The 19,851-nt window shown below is 40.8% G+C and overlaps 1 protein-coding gene across 1 annotated transcript in view; it reads left to right on the top strand.

Moving 5' to 3' along the window:
• The window catches only part of KIAA1549 (KIAA1549 ortholog), a 147,282-nt gene that overhangs the window by 115,659 nt on the left and 11,772 nt on the right, over nucleotides 1-19,851 (top strand). The window contains exons 16-18 of the mRNA XM_065883799.1: nucleotides 1,704-2,021; nucleotides 12,705-12,751; nucleotides 18,107-18,267. Coding sequence (XP_065739871.1) covers nucleotides 1,704-2,021; nucleotides 12,705-12,751; nucleotides 18,107-18,267 — 526 coding nt within the window. The remainder of the gene's footprint in view (nucleotides 1-1,703; nucleotides 2,022-12,704; nucleotides 12,752-18,106; nucleotides 18,268-19,851) is intronic.

Raw genomic sequence — 19,851 nt, 5'->3', positions numbered from 1 at the left:
CAGTAGGATGTTTTTACAGACATGCTTATCCTCTTCTCCATGAAGTGTTAGGTTGGGGGCTTTCTACTGGCTACATTCTTCCCCATCTGCTCCTCGAGAAAACCAAGAACGGAAGAAGGGCATGAGTGGGGGCCGTTTTTTTGCACCTTGTAAGGAGAGGAACACAGAGTCTTGCCAATGCTACGTCATAAACCAGAGACCTTTGGGGCCCCGAATCCTTACCTTGATGACTAAGTCATTTAGTAGAACTTTACGGGGATATTGTGTTTCGGAGAAACAGCCTCACAGGACTAAGTGTGTATTGTACCTTGGAGTGAGACCGTCCACTCACTGTTGTGAAGGGCAGAGCACCTGCCCATCTCAGGGGAGCAGTCTCTACCTAATGGCACTTGTTTCTGTCGAGGGTGAGGGCCCAGTGATGCCAGGGCTTCCGGGTCTGCCAAGAGAATCCAGAGCTCTTGAGTTTTAGTAGGAAATTTTCAGATTTTTTAAATATTGCTCATCTATTTTTTAAAGACTGGTGCGGGCTAAGCACAACAGGCCCGTGAGCTGTTGGTGGGTTTGCTGGTACGTTTTCTGGTTTTCTTTCTGCTTGGAGTGCTTGGAGTTGAGCAGCTGCTGCTGTTAAGTGTTTGACACTGGTGTGAATAATAACGGATCATTGCTGGACAGACCATAGTCATGACGAAGCATTTTAGGCAGTTGGCTGAGAGGAAGGACGTGTCTCTGCAAGAGAGATTTTCTTTGTAAGAGACTCACTGATCCAAAGAGATCTGGGAACGCCTTCCTTTGGCCCTCATGTAGAGTGATCCAACGAGGGGTCACCAGCCCCTGGAGCAGAACCTCTTCTCTTTTCAGTGTGTCAGTTGTAGTCATTGTGATGTTTGGGCTTCTGGGACCACTGAGACCAGGAAGGCCTCTTCTTCCATTGGTTCCTTGTTTTGTCTCTTACAGTTTACCGAGTATATGTTATGACAGCATTTGGCTCAGAAGGTAGTATCAGGAAATAAGATTTTTAAAAAATCTTAATTGTTACTTATGTCCCTGCCTCTTCGACAGTGGATATAGAATATAATTTAAACTTTTCTTGTTGACTCATGTTATCCAGGGATACCGCCATTTAAAAGAAGTTAGTTTCTGAACAAATAATTGACACTATTTACTGTTTGTAAAGAGTTGTCGTAATAGGTATTAAAATGGTTTATACACACGTAGTTGTAATATCGTGGTGCCTTTGAACTCTTCTGCGGGTGTATGGGGCGAATACACCTATACAACAATAGGTGTATTCTTCCTATTGTTAATAGTCAATAGACTGCTTTAGTTTTGGGTTTCTGTATCTAGGGAAAGTCAACTAGGTAATTTAGTATATAGACTCTGACACATCATTTTTGGTTGCTAGGGGCTTTCAGGAAAACATGTGCACTTCCAGGTACTGAGATACATTTCAGGGAGTTGATTGAGTTTTGCTGGACAAATGACTGTTGAATAATTTTACTTTTTTATTTCTTCTGATTCAAACTTTTTGCCTCCGTGAAAGGTAGTGCACATTCCTCAGCTGTGATTTGAAAAATTCTTATGGTAAACCCATTCCTCAGTGTCAGTGAAAATTGTTAAATTCTTTTTTAGTCCTAGAGTTTTGTTTTTGGGTCTCCACAGAAGCTCGTGTCTGATTCTTCACTTTGCTGTTTCCCCCACTGTAGTCTGATCCCGACCTCCCAGCAGATGTGCAGACGCCGTCTTCAGCTGAGCTGGGGAGGTATCCAGGCCTGCCCTTCCCGGCCTCCCAGTACATCCCGCCCCAGCCGTCCATCGAGGAGGCGCGGCAGACCATGCACTCCCTCCTGGATGATGCTTTTGCCCTCGTGGCCCCCAGCAGCCAGCCCCCTAACACTGCAGCTGCAGGCCCTGGAGTCCCGGCCGGCCTGCCTGTGAACAGCACCCCTTCCCGGGAAGAGAGACGAGCCACCCAGTGGGGATCCTTCTACAGCCCAGCTCAGACGGCCAACAACCCATGCAGTGTAAGTGTGGACCTTCTAGAATTCTCTTATGGGCAAGATGTCGGACCTTTGTTGCCTGACTGCCTTGTTTTCAGGATCCCTGCAATACTCTTGTTGGATTTGATTGGAATTAAAGCTTGGATGATGAGTCTTAGTTTTTATTATCTTCTAGGTTAATTCTCAGTGTTGAAAGCATTCTTTTGTGCAACTCAGGTGTTTTGTGGAGGTATCTTCCTGAGTTCCCTTCGTTATCATGAAATATAGGTGGAGTATGTGTCAAAATATATTCTCATTGATGTCTCCATAAGAGATACAGTTAAGAATGTACTAGAATCATTAAGTTTTTTTGTGTAGGCCACCTGGGACTGAAGAGGTGAGGTGAGGGTCTGGGTGTAGGCAGCTAGTCCACAAGTAGCCAAGCACAATCATTTTCAAATACTAGATTTCCGTCTTGGGAGTTGACATTTCAGTGTTTCATCTGTCTTTGTGATCCTTTATTTTTTTCATATTCAGTCAGACCTTTCAAATGTACCTTCTCAAGTCACGGAGAAGAAGTAGAACTCAAGGATGTAGCATTAAATATTATTTTTTGCTAATTTCAGATTAAACGACCAGACTGAAACATTTGACTCAGGAAAGATGTTAATAGGTTACAATTTAAATTTCTTCTTCAAGGAGTGTTTATACAGGGTTCCTCTAATTTTGTTAACCATATTAAGGTTAAATTGGGTGGTAATAAACATATGTTAAAAGAATTTTCATCTCTGAAATTGGTATGAATTTTGAAAGTATGCTCTTCTCAATAGATTGTTTCCTTCAAGACATGGTGGGCCTGAGGTATAGATAACGGCTACCATGCAGGGGAAAAATATTCAATCTAGTCATTGTTGTTTTAAATATAAAAATATAGATTGTTTCAACAATAAATATTAAACTACTTCATAATTACAGTTGGTATATAATTGTAACTGGTAGTTTATAATCTTTAAGGAAATGGATGATACAGAACACAACTCGGTGATAAAATGAATTTGACTATAGCTGCTGTCTGTTTAAGCTTCTCTCATTTGTTTATTCATTCAAATATATTTATGGAGCACCTGCCACGTTCTGGGTGCTCGGGATACAGAGGTGCATGATGCACAGCTCCAGCTCTTACGTCCCAGTGCAGGTATGTGGACAGTTGAAGCAGTAACTTAGTACAGCACCGTGTGGCAGGTGTCATGGCAAGAGGAAAGTATGTGGGGGGAGCACTTGACTGAAAGTGCTTGGGAGGGATTTTATAGACAAAACGAAATCTAAGTGGAAGTCTGAGGGTAATTAGTGGTTATCAATTAAAGAAGAATATTTCAGGTAGTGGGGAAGCTATCAGAGACACAGAAGTGAAAGTGTCTGGTACAGACTCTCTCTTCTGGACAAGATGGAGGAAAGGAGCTAGATTTACCTTCTCTCCAGAAACAACTAAAGTAACTGAACAAAATATATGGGTTTTCACAACATTGGACATTAGAGATGAGTAGAACCCTACAGTCACCCCAACTGTCTTGAGAGAGTTTCTAGCTACGGTGCAGGGCGGAAGACCCCAGGCAGAGCTCAGTGGTCTCCCTGAGTTGAGAAAACAGAGTTGAGCGTCTGGGGAGGAAAAGGCAGCTAGAGTTCACAATAGACAGTGCAGGAAAGCAGAGATGCACAGAGAGATAATTCCAGAGAGCTGCATGGAATCTTCATTTGAGTACTGACCAGTTTTAAGTACAGAACTACCCCCAGAAGATAAGCGGAAACAATCCTCAGAGCTCACATAAGCGTGGGAATATGTTCCTGCTGTGGACTGAATTGTATTCCCCCCAAGTTTGTATGTTGAAGCCTAAACCCCCATGCGAATATATTGGAGATAGAGTCCTGAAGGAGGAAATTAAGTTTAAATGAGGTCATAAGGTTGGAACCCTGATCTGATAGAACTGATGCCCTTAGAAGAAGAGCAAGAGACGCCAGAGCTCTCTCTCCACCATGTGAGGACACAAGAAGGCAGCTGTCCACAAACCAGGAAGAGAACTCTCACCAACAACTGAACCCTGCTGGAAACTTGATTGTGGATTTTCCAGCCTCCAGAACTGTGAAAAAGTAAATTTCTGTTGTTTAAGCCACCCAATCTGTGATATTTTGTTATGGCAGCCTGAGATGACTAATACAGTTTCTTTTGTACCAGTGTGAAAGACCTCATAATTCATGGAGCCTCGATTAGAGTACTCAGAGCTGCTCTCATTCTACCTAACACAGAAAAAAGTAAGACCTGAACCTGAACAAAGCTCAAGAATATTTATAAAGAAAACCAAAACTATACAGTATCCAGCAAGGTCAACTTAATACTCAAAGTCTGGCATCCAATCAAACTAACCAGACAGCAGAGAAGCAAAAAAAATGGCATAGATGGTAGCATTAGTAGACAAAGATATTAAAAGAATTATAATGGAGCTCTGTATGTTCAAGAAACTAGAGGAAAGAGTGAACATATTAATTAGAAGCATTGAAAATATTAAAGGATACAAATCAAATTTTGAAATGAAAACTATAATGTCTGAGATGAAAAATACATACTAGATGGGATAAATGGCAGATTAGATTTGCAGAAGAAAAGATCAGTAAGCTTGAATGCATAGTAATAAAGACTATCCAACATGAAACAAAGAGAGTAAATATTAGACTAAAAGATGAACAGCTCATTAGTGAGCGGTGGGACAACTTTAAGTAGACTAATATACATGTAATTGGAGTTCCTGAAGGAGCAGAGAGGGTGTCAGAAAAAAATAAAGGAATAATTTTTTCTGAATTTGATTGAAACTGTAAATCTGCAGATCCACAAATTTGATGAACCATATGCACAAGAAATATGAGGAAAACTATACCAAAAATACGATGAAATTGCTTAAAATAAGTGATAAAGATCTTTAAATTATCCAGAGAAAAAGGGCAGATAACATACAGTGGAACAAAAGTAAGGATGACAGCAGAATTCTCATTGTCCAGAAAACAGTGGAACAAATATTTAAAGAACTGAAAGAAAAAACTGTCAACCTAGAATTCTATATCCAGTGAAGACCTCTTTCAAAAACTAAGGTGAAATAAAACCTTTTTCGGACACACAAAAGCTGAAAGAATGCATCACTGGCAGACCTGCTTTACAAGCAATGTTACAGAAAGTCCTTTAGGCAGAAGTAAAATGATACCAGATAAACATCTGGATCTTCATAAATGAATGAAAAGCACTAGAAATGTAAATATGTGGGTAATTATAGGAAACTTTTTTCTTCATTATTTAAATCTTTTAAAAAGGTAATTGACTGTTTAAAGCAAAGTAGTAACAAAGTATTGTGGGGTAGAAGTAAAATGTATGAAAACTATAGCACCCAGACCAGATGGGGAGAAGTAGAAGGGGAATGTTTTAATGTTCTTACACCATGCGCAAAGTGGAATAATAGCACTTGAAGGTAGACTGTGATAAATGAAAAATATATAACATATACCCTAAAGCAACCACTAAAAAAAAAAATAATAATAATTGTAGCTAATAAGCCAACAAAGGAGTAAAAATGAAAAAATAAAAAGGTAGTCCAAAAGAAGGTGGAAAAAGAGGAAAAGGGGAACAAGGAACAGATGGGACAAATAGAAAGCAGATACCAAGATGGTAGATTTAAATCCAGACCTGTCGGTAATCATATTAAATGTGAACAGTTTAATATCCCTATTAAAGGGCAGATATTGTCAGATTGGATAAAAAGCAAGATCCACTTATCCGCTGCTTACAAGACACCCACATTAAATATGAAGGCACGAGTAGGTTAAAAGTATGAAGAAGGGGCTTCCCTGGTGGCGCAGTGGTTGAGAGTCCGCCTGCCGATGCAGAGGACACGGGTTCGTGCCCCAGTCCGGGAAGATCCCACATGCCACGGAGCGGCTGGGCCCGTGAGCCATGGCCGCTGAGCCTGCGCGTCCGGAGCCTGTGCTCCGCAACGGGAGAAGCCACAACAGTGAGAGGCCCACGTGCCGCAAAAAAAAAAAGTATGAAGAAGGATATACCATTGCTAACGCTAATCACAAAACCTGGAGTGGCTACACTAATATTAGCCAAAATAGTTCTCATAGTAAAGAATATTAACAAGGATAAAGAGGATTATTTCATAATAATAAAGTGGCCAGTTCATCAAGAAATCATAAAAATCTTCGAAGAGACAACCCTCAGAATGGGAGAAAATATTTGCAACTGACAAAGGATTAACCTCCAAAATATACAAGCAGCTCATGCAGCTCAATATCAAAAAAACAAGCAACCCAATCCAAAAATGGGTGGAAGACCTAAATAGACATTTCTCCAAAGAAGATAAACAGATTGCCAAGAAACACATGAAAGGATGCTCAACATCACTAATCATTAGAGAAATGCAAATCAAAACTACAATGAGGTATCATCTCACACAGGTCAGAATGGCCATCATCAAAAAATCTACAAACAATAAATGCTGGTGAGGGTGTGGAGAAAAGGGAACCTTTTTGCACTGTTGGTGGGAATGTAAATTGATGCAGTCACTATGGAGAACAGTATGGAAGTTCCTTAAAAAAACTAAAAAGAGAACTACCATATGACCCAGCAATCCCACTACTGGGCATATACCCTGAGAAAAGCATAATTCAAAAAGAGACATGTACCACAATGTTCATTGCAGCACTATTTACAATAGCCAGGACATGGAAGCAACCTAAGTGTCCATCGACAGATGAATGGATAAAGAAGATGTGGCACATATATACAATGGAATATTACTCAGCCATAAAAAGAAACAAAATTGAGTTATTTGTAGTGAGGTGGATGGACCTAGAGTCTGTCATACAGAGTGAAGTAAGTCAGAAAGAGAAAACCAAATACTGTATGCTAACACACCCATACATATATATAGAATCTAAAAAAAAAAAAAAAAAAAAGGTTGTGATGAACCTAGGGGCAGGACAGGAATAAAGATGCAGACCTAGAGAATGGACTTGAGGACATGGGGAGGGGGAAGGGTAAGCTGGGACAAAGTAAGAGAATAACATTGATATATATACACTACCAAGTGTAAAAGTGATGGCTAGTGGGAAGCAGCTGCATAGCATAGGGAGATCAGCTACGTGGTTTGTGACCACCTAGAGGGGTGGGATAGGGAGGGTGGGAGGGAGATGCAAGAGGGAGGGGATATGGGATATATGTGTACATATAGCTGATTCACTTTGTTATACAGCAGAAACTAACACAACATTGTAAAGTAATTATACTCCAATAAAGATGTTTTTTAAAAAGTATAAATAAAAAGAATTTTAGAATAAATGGATCTTTTTAAACAAAACAAAACAAAAAAGTCATAAAAATCTTAAATGTTTATGTGCCTAGTAATAGAGCTTCAAAATACGTGAAGCAAAAACTGACAGAACTGCATGCATGTATAAACAAATCTACAATTCTGGTCAGAGATTTCAACACTCCTCTTTCAGTAATTGATAGCAGGGATGCAGTCAACCCTTGAAATTAGTTCTGGGGATCTAATGGGAAGTGGGAAGTAAAAGTGGTGAGATGTGGGGGAGGAGAGGGAAAGGAAGAAGCGGAGAGGTTAGGAGCCTAGACCTCATCCTGAGGGCAGTGCCTGGATCCTGAAGGGTTTTGAGCAGGCTGGAGACATCATTAGGTGTGCCTTTTGGAAAGATTGCTCTCATTTTACCCTGGAGAGTGGTTTGTCACAGTGCAAGAGAGGAAGAGTCAACATGGCTTCAGCATGTTTAATTGCTGACGGCACTGAGCCAGTGTAGGAGCAGAGCTTACTGATACAGGAAAGGGGATCCAGAGTACTGGTGGAGGAATTATCTTTAGAAATGAAGGGATATATTTCTTCCAGTTTAATGGGAGGGAGAAAGAATTGGGTGCAAGTACAATCCGGTCTGTAGTTGGGTGGCAGTACATTGCAGGACCACCCATGTCATGGTTTCTGTTCTCATAGTAGAGAAAGCAGAGTCATCTATTGAGAATGAGACAAGTGTGGCAAGGCAAGGCAAGAGGGTTGAGGGAGAGTAGAAACTTGAAATACTTATTGTGGAGAATGAGAGATTAGGGACGTGGGAGTAATGACTTAGCATTGAGACCGCTGTTCAGACTGCCGATTGTGAAATTATAGTGGCACAAATTAAAGTTCTGTAGTTTTGTTTATCAGCGTTCAGATACCCAGGTGTAGACAAGGAGAAAACAGGCAGTTGGATTGATCTGGAGCTGGGGCTTTATCAAGCATATGTGATGAAAGGACAACTGGGAAGAGATGTGTGAATCAGAGGGTGCATTTGAAGTGATGATAGATGATACACTGAAAGGGAAAGTGGTGGGCAATTAAACATGCTGGAGCTTTGTAGATTCTTCCTCTCAAATCTACTCACTGCATTACACTGGTTGGAGCCATCATCATCTCTCACCAAGATTATTGGAAGATTTCCTAATCATATCCCTGCCTGTGGTCTTGAAAGTAGGATGTCAGGGTGGTGGCTGACGAGTAAAAGGCCGTTTATTGGTGTTGAGCAGACCAAGAAGCTGAGAGGCTAACACAGTAGATGCATCCTATGGGTGACAGGGGGACTTGGAGTGAAGAGGGAGACCTTCCAGGAGCCTTTTTGCTTAGTTGCGTTTTTCCAAAAGGAGAGCTCTCATCTCACTTCCCGACCTGAACTTGTTCGCTGCTGGCATCTACATGTTGCTTCTCTTTGCTCCTTGAATTGTTCAGCGCAGAAATTTGTGGCCATCTTAATTTATCCCTTTCTGATAGAAGATGTATATGTCATATCCTCTAGGAAGCGTAAATAGTTCTTGGCATTCAACCACTTTTTCTGAATCATTTTCTGCCCTTAATAACCAACGTCCATTTTATCTTTGGATTCAGTTCTTTCATTCACCTCAGGGAAACTTTCTTTTATTTTATTTCTGAAATAATTGTCTTACTCTGTTCTATTTATTGGACTTGAAGGTACCAATTATTTTTATGTTGGCTCATCTTGGTCTCTTTTCTGTATCTATCATTTATCTCTTAGTTGCTTTAGCTACTTTGTTCTGTTTTCTCTGCCTTCAGTTATGGGTATCGTGGGCCTTTTCTCTGTGGCATTGATTTGCTTTTAAACCGTATCTATTCTTTTCCCCATTAGTTGATTTCTTAAAGTCATACTGGCATTATTTTGGTCCTCACATTATTTCCATAGTTCTGCGGTCTCCCGTTGTGTTGTTTTATTACCGTATCTTTGAAGTTAGAAAGAGGAATGGCTATTCTTGTTAAGTTAGGGGCCACATTGTGCTACCAGAGTCTTTCTTTCCCCCCTTGGCCCCTGCTTTTCTCAGTTTAGGGCATATTTTACCCACTTATTTACTTGCTTGGTTTCTGCTGATCAAGTGGATGCTTGGTTTCTGCTGATCAATGGAGCCGTAATTTTTGACAGATCTGTATTACTATTTTTATTCTTTCCTCGTTGTTCATGCGTGTTGCAGATGAACGATTCCGTGATAATGCCTCACGCCTCCATCTTAACCAGGAACGCAGACCCATGGCAAGATTTTTATAAATACTCCTATCGAGTGGTTTGGATGTGAACTTTTGGTGTTACCCTTCATATTTTGATGGGAGTGGTAGCAACTTAATCTAGTGGAAAATCAGAATCATTGGTTGTATTTGGGCATCTCTAATGTAACTTCACCGTGTTTATAAATTGGTTGTAAAGTTACTGTTTGCTGGCAGGAGGAACCTGATCACCATTTATTTGCTCCTGCTGACTGTGGTGAAAAACCACGGGAATGTGGATGTCAGGGTGCCTTCGGTTACCCAATGAACCTTTATTTACCATCTGATGACATTTTTATTTCTTTTTTAGCCAGCGTAAAGACGTTAGTTATACGTTGGTGAGTCAGGCCACTTAATAGGTGGTATTTCTGCTTCCCTGAGTAAAGTTAACCTCCGTGGAGTTGTCCTCTAAGTAGCAGGTGTGAATACCTGAGCTAAGATATTGTACGAGCAGACCTTACCGTCTGGTTGCTTTACCTCAGGCCCCTCCAGACTCCACTCACCACTTGCCTTTCTTGCTCTCTTGGCTTGTTTTATACTGTATAGAAAGAAAGGATGCATTAAAAAGGAATTTTTATTCGCCTAGCTGATTGAAACCTTAAAGTTCTCTTTTGTCCTCCAAACTTTTTTACACGTGTGACCCACTTAAAGGAAGTGCCTGCCGTCTGTCTGCGATTTCTTTTACAACCTTTTCACTGGGGGCATGTAGTCTCTAGAAAAATAGTATCCTTTTTTTTGCAGTACACGGGCCTTTCACTGTTGTGGCGTCTCCCGTTGTGGAGCATAGGCTCCGGATGCGCAGGCTCAGTGGCCATGGCTCACGACCCCAGCCGCTCCACGGCATGTGGGATCCTCCCGGACCGGGGCACGACCCGTGTCCCCTGCATCGGCAGGTGGACGCTCAACCACTGCGCCACCAGGGAAGCCCTAGTATCCTTTTTCTGACTACAATAGATTGGAAATGCGTAGCGCTACAATAATAAAACAGTTAAAGAGGAGATAGCTACTTTGCATTGATTTTCTTTTAGTTTATCACTTATTAGATCTTTTGAAATCCTGATAGGTAAACTGTTAAGCCGTGATCCTTGTTTTTGGTTTTATTTTGCATGTGACTATGTTTAAAAAGTCCAAACTGTGCTGAAAGCACAAGGGCCACTGTAAATAATCTTTATCCAGTCTCAGATTTCTGTTTAATTATTTGGAAAAGGAATTGACTCTCCTTTTCGTCCTATTTCTCTCTTCTTCCATAATCCCCTTTGGCTTTTTTACCTCAGTTGTGGAACTCTACAGAGTTCTAATCTCCGTCCCTTTGCCAAGGGAAGGGAAGCAGTGAGGGTCAGAGGTGAAGTAATTTGAGCACAGTTTCATGTCTAATAATCCCTTCAGAACTCTGTGAGGTACAGAGATTGTTCTGTACTTCTTGGCCTAAGGAAATATACCAAGAGAAGTGGAGTAGTTCCGTCAGTGTGTCTGACTCCAAAGCTCCTACTTCCCCCCCGCACCAAACCCCGCAAAGTAGCGATTTATTCAGGAGGGAAAGTCTGGTTTTAGGAATTATGGGTGGTGTAGCCCAGTGGTTAAAAGCATGCCAGAAAGATAAATTAGGGGGAAATTGTTTAACTTCCTTGTATGTTGGTTTCATCTGTAAACAGAAATAGTGAGCACTTATTTGTGTTGCTGTGGGCCTGAGTTAGTGTTCATACAGTGTATAACAAAATAATAATTCAGTAAATGGCAGCTTAGAAAAATAAAGATCTAATATTAGAGCAGGTCCAGAAGCAAGGCTGACTTACTAACTTAACTTGGAGCGCCTGATCCTGGACAACCTATTGGTTTAAACTGACTGGAGTTCGATGGATGCTGTCCAGAGTTACTGTCCTGCTAAAATACCTGATTCCAAAATAATGATTTATAGTTGTTGAAAAGAAGTGTTAAAATCCGAGTCCCACGTATGCTAGGGTTAAGATATGTTGATTTCAAGAGGAATGCAACATAGGTCTAGGTTTCTTTAAATCTGGGAGACTTCCTTGGTGGCACAGTGGTTAAGAATCTGCCTGCCGATGCAGGGGACACGGGTTCGATCCCTGGTCGGGGAAGATCCCACATGCCACGGAACAATGAAGCCCAGGTGCCACATACTGAGCCTATGCTCTAGAGCCCAAGAGCCACAGCTACTGAGCCCCCATGCCACAACTGCTGAAGCCCGTGTGCCCTAGGGCCCACGTGCCACAACTACTGAGCCCATGTGCTACAACTACTGAAGCCTGCATGCCTAGAGCCTATGCTCTGCAGCAAGAGAAGCCACCGCAGTGAGAAGTCCGAGCACCACAACGAAGAGTAGCCCCTGCTCGCCGTAACTAGAGAAAGCCTGTGCACGACAACGAAGACCCAACGCAGCCAAAAAAAAAAATAAATTCTGGTGCCATCTTGTTTCAGTCAAAGAGCACTTGGTTAGTGCAAGTTAGTTCAAGTAAAAAGAGTTGATTGAAGGATACACGGACACCTTATGGAATTTAAGGGCAGGGAGTATTGGCTGGGCCTCCTTGGTACTAGAAAACTGTCAGAAACTGAAGGTGTTCACTTCACCTTTTAGGGTCTAACTTATGGTTCTCTTTATATTCTTTCTCTTTTTATAGCATTTTACAACATGGTACAGCATTTGCATTGTTTAGTTTCTTGAGTGTATTTGAATTGCTGTTGGGCACCCACTAGATCTGGTGACCATTGTGGCCCATGTTGATAGAGTCATTTGTACTAAATGTGGCCATTTAAGGACCACCTTTTTAGCAGAAGATACAGGTTTGTAGAGGATAAGCCTACAGAGAAGCGCAGGTGCAGAAACCCTGTCTGTTATTAATATTTTCACAAAAGAAAGAAAGGTCTAGAAACTAGTTGTGTGTTTATTAGCCCAGTTCCCCAAACTGAAACTTCTAGCATTACTTGATGGCAGAATGCCCTGATAGCATGCTAACTTTTTATGAGAAAATAATTCTCTTGGAAGTTGATCCTGCAAATCTAAATTTGTAAGTTTGCTGTTGTCACTTTATAATAAGTATTGAATGTTAATCTTCATCTTCTTTTGAATTTCTTCCAGAGATATGAAGACTATGGAATGGCTCCCCCATCAGGCCCATTACCAAGGTAAGGTTTTTAGGAGAAAATGTATCAGGACTTTCTCACATATGCTGTTCCTTAAATTTTGCAGATTTGTTTCTTTTAGCTAATGTGAGCAGATGAAAAACTCTTGAGTTGTGTGTTATCTTGATCTAACCAGAAGAGGGGGAAAAAAGTTGGAATTTAAGTCCTGCTTCCAGTAGTGACAGACTAGATAATTTGCTGATGATAACTGGAAAAGCTAGACAAGATTTAAAAATAAAAACAGAAAACCACGTGGCTAACAGGGCAGTGAAGCAGTATGGGGCCAAGATCCAGCAAATCCAGAGAGATGAGCCCTGCCTTTCTCCCACGGATACCTGCTGATTCCAGAGGAGGTGACTGAGAAGCTGAGCAAAACTTTTGACGGACTCGTGAGGCTTGCTTAAAAATGCACCATATCGAAAGTTGTGTGGTACATGTAAAGCCATGTTAGTGGGGCACTTTGATGCCTTGAAAGACTCAAAATATATTTGAAAAGAAAAATGGCTGAAAATCAATAATCTAAGTGTCTGTCTCAGTGTTAAAAAAAAGACCTAATAAACCTAGGGAAGTAGAATGAAGGAACTAATAAAAATAAGAATAGAAATTAATGAAGTAGAAAACAAATACCATACTAGAGAAGACCAACAAAGCTGAAAGTTAGTTCTTTGAAAAATTCCTAGAAAGAGAAAACCTGAATAGTCCTATAACTATTGAGATTAAAGTCATTATTAAAACTCTTCCCACAAAGGAAACTTCAGGGCCAGGTGGCTTCAACAGTGAATTCTACCAAACACTGAAGGAATAAAAGATACCAATGTCATACAAACTCTTCTAAAGGACAGAAAAAAGAGAAAACACTCCTCAACTCGTTTTATGAGACCAGCATAACTTTGATACCAAAGACAAGAAGGACAAGGACATTGCAAGAAAGGAAACATTAAGGGCCAGTTTCACTCCTGAACATAGATGCCAAAATTTTGAAACTATATATTAGCAAGTATATCCAGCAGTATAATCAATAGGATATCCATCATATCATAATCAAATTGGATTTTTTTCCAGCAGTGCAAGAGTAGTTTAAAATTTTTAAAAATCATTGTAATTCTCCACTTTGCAGTGAATAAAGGAGAAAAATGTTCTCATTTCAATAGATAGAACATTTGATAAAGTTCAGCATCCATACATGGTAAAAATCTTAGCAAACACAGGATAGAAGCAGACTGATAGTAATCTGATAAAAAGGTATCTTGGCAAATATTTCTTAATGGTGAAATGTTAAACGCTTTCCTCTTGAGAGCAAGAGCGAGACAAAGAGGTCTGCTTGCATCACTTCCATTTGGCATTGCCCTGTGGGGTCCTGGCCAGTGTAATAAGGCAAGAAAAAGAAACAAAAGGAGTAAGGAATTCAAAGAGAGAAATAATACTGTTATTATTCACAGGTGATATAATTTTGTAGCAGAAAAAACTAAAATGTCAACACATGAATTGTTAGAAGTAAGTGACTTTAGCAAGATGGCTAAATAGCAAGATAGTTAAATTACAAGGTAGCTGGATACGAAGTTTACAGAGATCAGTATACAGCATTATAAGACCAGTGTACAAAAATCTGTTCTGTTTATGAGGAGTTACAGAAAATAAACAATTTTAAAGATACTATATAAAATAGCATTCAAAAATATAAAATACCTCAGGATAAATCTAACTGAAGATATTCAAGCCTTCTAAAGAAAGATATTCATGGATTGTGCAACTCAGTATTTTTTAAATGTCAATTCTCCCCAGTGATCTATAGATTTATTGCAGTCCCATTCACAATCCCAGTAGTTTGTTGGGTTTTTTAATACATGGAAATTGACAAACTCACTCTGAAATGTATGTGGAAATGCAAAGGGCCAAGAACAGCCAAGACACTTTGAGAAAGAAGAATAAGATGTTAGGATTGTTCTAAATGTTATAAATTGCTGTCAAGGAATTAAGAGTGTGGTATAAAGCAAGACAAATAGACCATTAGAACAGAAGAGAGGGTTGGTAATTCAGACCCACATGTGAATAGACAGTTGATTTATTTCAGTGAAGGAATTGTAGATAAACAGATTTAGTCTCAGAAATCATATTCAACTATCCCTTTAATGATCGAAGTCACACAGGAGTAGGAATGTTATCTGTTTCCTCCTTACTTTTGGTTTTCAAAAAAATTTATTATTTATTTATTTTTGGTTGCATTGGGTCTTTGTTGCTGCGTGCGGGCTTTCTCTAGTTGTGGCGAGCGGGGCCTACTCTTTGTTGTGGTGTGTGGCTTCTCACCGCGGTGGCTTCTCTTGTTGGGGAGCACGGGCTCTAGACGCACAGGCTTCAGTAGTTGTGGCACGTGGGCTCAGTAGTTGTGGCTCGCGGACTCTAGAGCCCAGGCTCAGTAGTTGTGGCACACGGGATTAGCCGCTCCACGGCATGTGGGATCTTCCTGGACCAGGGCTCAAAGCCGTATCCCCTGCATTGGCAGGCGGGTTCTTAACCACTGCGCCACCAGGGAAACCCACTTTTTCTTTATTTTTCTTTTATTTGCCCTCATTTTCAGCAGGGTTTCTTTTATTTTTCCCCAACCCTCCTCCCCCACCAAGGCAGTGCTTTGTGGTCCAAAAGCAACAAAGGGAACAGGTGGAGATTAGGTGATCCCGGGCAGAAGCTAATGATAGGGGGACCAGGTGACCTGATTTGCCCAGTTCAGTCCTAATTTACAGCTGTTGTTCAGCGTAATTATTAATAAATTTCACTCTCAAAAGTGTTCTGGTTTGGATAATAAATTTTACGGTCACCGAAGATAAAAGATTCTAGAGTATTTGGAGTGCACTGAACTATCTGAGCACACAATTTAGGATTAAAAGGATGCAAATGTAGGCAGGAGGGTGCTTATTGACTGGGTAAAGCAGAAATAAGTAAAGGACAAGAGATAGTTCCTGGGTGGATGGTCCAGAGATTATGATTAGGTTAGGGGAGCTCCAGTGTACAGATCTGGAAGAAGGAGTGTGCATTGGCTAAGCTCTTAGATATGTAAGGCCAGAGAGGTCAGACATCTGTTTCCGAGGTCAATCTAAAACAGCAGCATTTATTTAAAGAGATTAATATAGGTAGCCTGAGTTTCAGTTTATGAGCTGTACTCCAGAAATCACAGTATAGAATAAGGGCAAGTTGGTGTACTTTCTCATCGAACAGGTATAATCTATTAATTACTAGTTAACTGTCATTTGCAAGAAACTGTAATTAAATTATCATCTTTTTTAATTCTTAAATTTCTTTAGAAGAGTGGTTCTCAGGGTGAGATTCTTAGATCCCTAGAAGGTCCCTGAGAACCGTTCAGGGAGGTCTGTCAGGTCAAAACTATTTTTTATAATAATATTGTTATCTGACTTCTCTCATTCAGTTGACCCTTGCACCAAGGTGCGAAAGCAATGGTGGGTGAAACTGTGGTGCCTTAGCATGAATCCAGATGGTGGCACCCAGCTGTTGAAGGACTCGCTCCAGTGTTCTTCACTGCTGGGCAATCATAGCTTTTTTTTTTTTTTTTTTTTTTTTGTGGTACGTGGGCCTCTCACTGCTGTGGCCTCTCCCATTGCAGAGCACAGGCTCCGGTCGCACAGGCTCAGCGGCCGTGGCTCACGGGCCCAGCCGCTCCGTGGCATGTGGGATCTTCCCGGACTGGGGCATGAACCCGTGTCCCCCCGCATCGGCAGGCGGACTCTCAACCACTGCGCCACCAGGGAAGCCCGACAGCTTTTTTTAAAATGCCAGTTTTATGTTAGTATGTCATTGATGAAGTAGTAAAAATTAATTTTTTTAAACCTAGACCCTGGAGTCTCTAACAGTCTGGGTGACAAAAGAGGAGATATAAAGCGCTTCTGCTGAATATGGCCTTTTGAAGAAAGGCACTTGTTCACTTGTTTGAGTTGAGAATCGAACTAACTGGTGCCGTGTTTTTGCTTGAACAAACAGCCAGCGGACTTGGGTGTTTGGCCTCGAAAATGGACCTGTCACTTCAAGGAAAACAACTGACAGCATTTGTTGTCAATAATAAAATTGAGCTTTCAGGTGAAAGTTAGAATTTTGGAACCTTGTCTGCCAGCATGCAATTGACAGCTCCCTAGTACTTAAAGCCTTCTCTGATGAGCTCAATGGCGATATTAATGAATGTGATTTGGGGTTACTGTAAAATAAAATGTGTCAGTAAACTAAAAGTCTGCATAACTCATTGAACCAGTATTTTTCAAATGACCAGTGTCGTAAAACCATGCATAGGTCTATTCAAAGTGCAAGAAAGACGAGTGGTTTTAATGTAACAGAGGTGAAAAGTTCATCGATACCGTTTCAGAGTCTGTATTGCCACTCACCCTTAAGGAAATATTGTCGAGTTCTGGTGTGGTTTCAAAGAAGAATATTTAACCGAAATACTATTTGAATATTATCTGGAAAGGCTATTAAAATCTTCCTCCTTTTCCCAACTACATATTTATGTGAGGTGAGCTTTTTTTCTTAAAATAACTGATGGCAACTGATTGAATACAAAGTTTATGAGAATCTAGATGTCTCCTCTTAAGGACATTTTTTTTAAGTGTAGAATTCTTCTCATTTAATTTTTTTTGAGGGGGGTGGAAAATATAGTTAATTTTATAAAAAATGTTGACATGTAATAGGTTTAATAATGTTATTTTTAAATGAAGTTTTAATTTTTTCAGTTTTAATTTTGAACATGAAAACTATCTATAGATACGGTACGCATAAACAAAAGCTCTTGGGAGTCCTCATTTTTATGAGTGCAAACGGGTCCTAGAACTAAATAGTTTGAGAACCACTGCTTTAGAGCACTGGTTTTTAGCCTTGATGAAGCTCAGGATCATAAATGGAGTTTTAAAAACTACCAGTGTCTGGGTCTCACGTCTAAAGAGTCTGTTTTCATTGGTCTCGGGTGCAGCATGGGCTCCCCAGGTAACGCTACCATGCAGCCAAGGTTGAGAACCACCCCTTTAGTTGGGCGCTGGAGGTGACCGGGCCCCGGGGCTTGAGCCACACCCTCTTTGGGTCTGTAAACTAGAGCATTACTTCTTCAGTCATCCAGCAGATTGGACAAGCATCAGCTGTGTTCCAGCATGTATACTGGAGGGTATATATACTTTTCATAGCACTGGAGATTTGTCAGTGAGCAAATAGAGTCCCTGCCCTCAGGGAGCCTGCGTTCTGGGAGAGGAGATGGATAATAAGCCAACAGACAAATAGGTCTTATTTTTCCTTAAGGGCTGAGGGTGGACCTAATAAAGTGCCGGAGTCGGGCAAGTGTGGTCCTGACGCTTGGGTGCGCTTCGCTTTCAGACCAGGTTTTGGCCCCGGTTTGCTGCAGTCTGCGGAGCTGCTGCCTGCCGAGCCCCAGCAGCCCCAGGCCTCGTCTGAAGCCACCTCGTGTGCTGCCCGAGGGATCTACTCTGAGGAGGTGCCATCGGTGGCCCGGCCTCGGCCTGTCGGGGGCACCACAGGTACATGTGGCTATTTACCTTGCGTTTCTTTTTAGCTAACTTCTGCAGAGATCATTTTCGACTTCCCAGAGCATCAGCATCCCGTTACTGGCCTCTTCCGCCGGTAAGAGCCGCGTCCCCTCGGATCCCGTCAAAGGTGTAGGGCTAGGGAGGTAGGAAAGGAGAGAGTGGCTGAGATCCCAAGACTGATGGCCTCTGATTTGTTGCTGAGTAAGTGTCTCGAAAACAGTCCTTTCACATGGAATTCACACCCACACCTCTTCCAGGGAAAACGTTTCTGAAGTCTTACAGTGAACGGAAAGACCTATTTCTGAGTGCTTGCAATGGCACGAAAACAAGCGTTTATTTTAAAGAAGGCACTTTTCCAGTTTGTAATAAGCAACCTAAAAGTTGATGGAAAGTGACCAGAGGGAGATTTGTGTTTTATTTGGTCATTTCTGGGAGGATATAACCACTGTTTTCTCCTTGAGCCTTACCTCCCTCATTTTTTCCCTTCTACCTTTATTAATAATCATCTTTTTCTTGTTCTAAAGTGTCCTCGTCATTATCCCATGCCTCTATGCCTGTCCCTTCCCTGCTGTCACGCATGGGCAGAGTCGGCAGTGGAGGGCCTGGGGAAGCTGGTGGCCACATGGAACTGTTCTAGGTTTTTTTCCACCTCCTCTTTCATGTCATCATTAAAAGAACAATCTTAGTGTCATTTGTGAGTAACCAGTGCAGTCCTTTACTTGGCAATTCAACAGTGAAAGGTCATTACTAAACTTTTAAGTCTTTGCACACTGCTTTTCTTTACTTTTAGTATTTAGGTTTGCTTTAATTACCTGTTGGAAGTCAAATAAAATCTATACCAGATTATCTCCACATAGGAAATTAAAGTTCTCAGTTTATGTTCTTGAAAGAACATAAAGTGCCCAATTCCTGGAGCTCTTGAAGCCGGAGAGAAAATATGTTTTATTTTTAAAGGATTCTAAAATATATTTTTACTATTTGTTTGGGAAACATTACACATAATGTGGTTTACTTGTAAAACTACAGTATTTAGTGTATTCAGTATAAAGATACAGGGAATTTTTTTTCAGACCAAAATTAAAATTTAGGGATTAAAAATTTTTCATATATTCAGTTTTGCTTTTTTAGAAAAAGAGCTGTAAATACCAGTATTTTAACAATCTTTTTTGTCAGTTTTTGAAGTGCATGTAGAGATTTGAGGAAAGGAAGAGCCCTTAGAATTTTGGTAAAGCAAAAAAGGTATAATGGTTTCTGAATTGAGTATCCTCAATAATTATATCCAGATTAGGAATAAATTTATTTTCAGAAAATGAGAAGAAAAGAAAAAAATACATTTGTCTCAGAGTCCCCTGGGAATTTTGTGATAATAGTTGAACCCACAACAAATCCTCATCAAGTTCAGTAGATGCTTGACGTTTATGAGGGATTCATTCTGAGATCTTTGTAAATCCCCAAATTTTCAAACACTGCTAGACCTCATAGTTGATTTCCCTAATCAGTCCAACAGAAGCGTAAGTGGACCAGCTAAGAGACCCTTTCCAGACCCATAATGAGAGACACTGCTGGTTGTTGACA

This window comes from Phocoena phocoena, chromosome 9 (genome assembly GCF_963924675.1).
Source record: "Phocoena phocoena chromosome 9, mPhoPho1.1, whole genome shotgun sequence".
NCBI lineage: Eukaryota > Metazoa > Chordata > Mammalia > Artiodactyla > Phocoenidae > Phocoena > Phocoena phocoena.
Note: the sequence above shows the minus strand (reverse complement) of the source record. Positions and strands in the feature narration are given on the sequence as shown.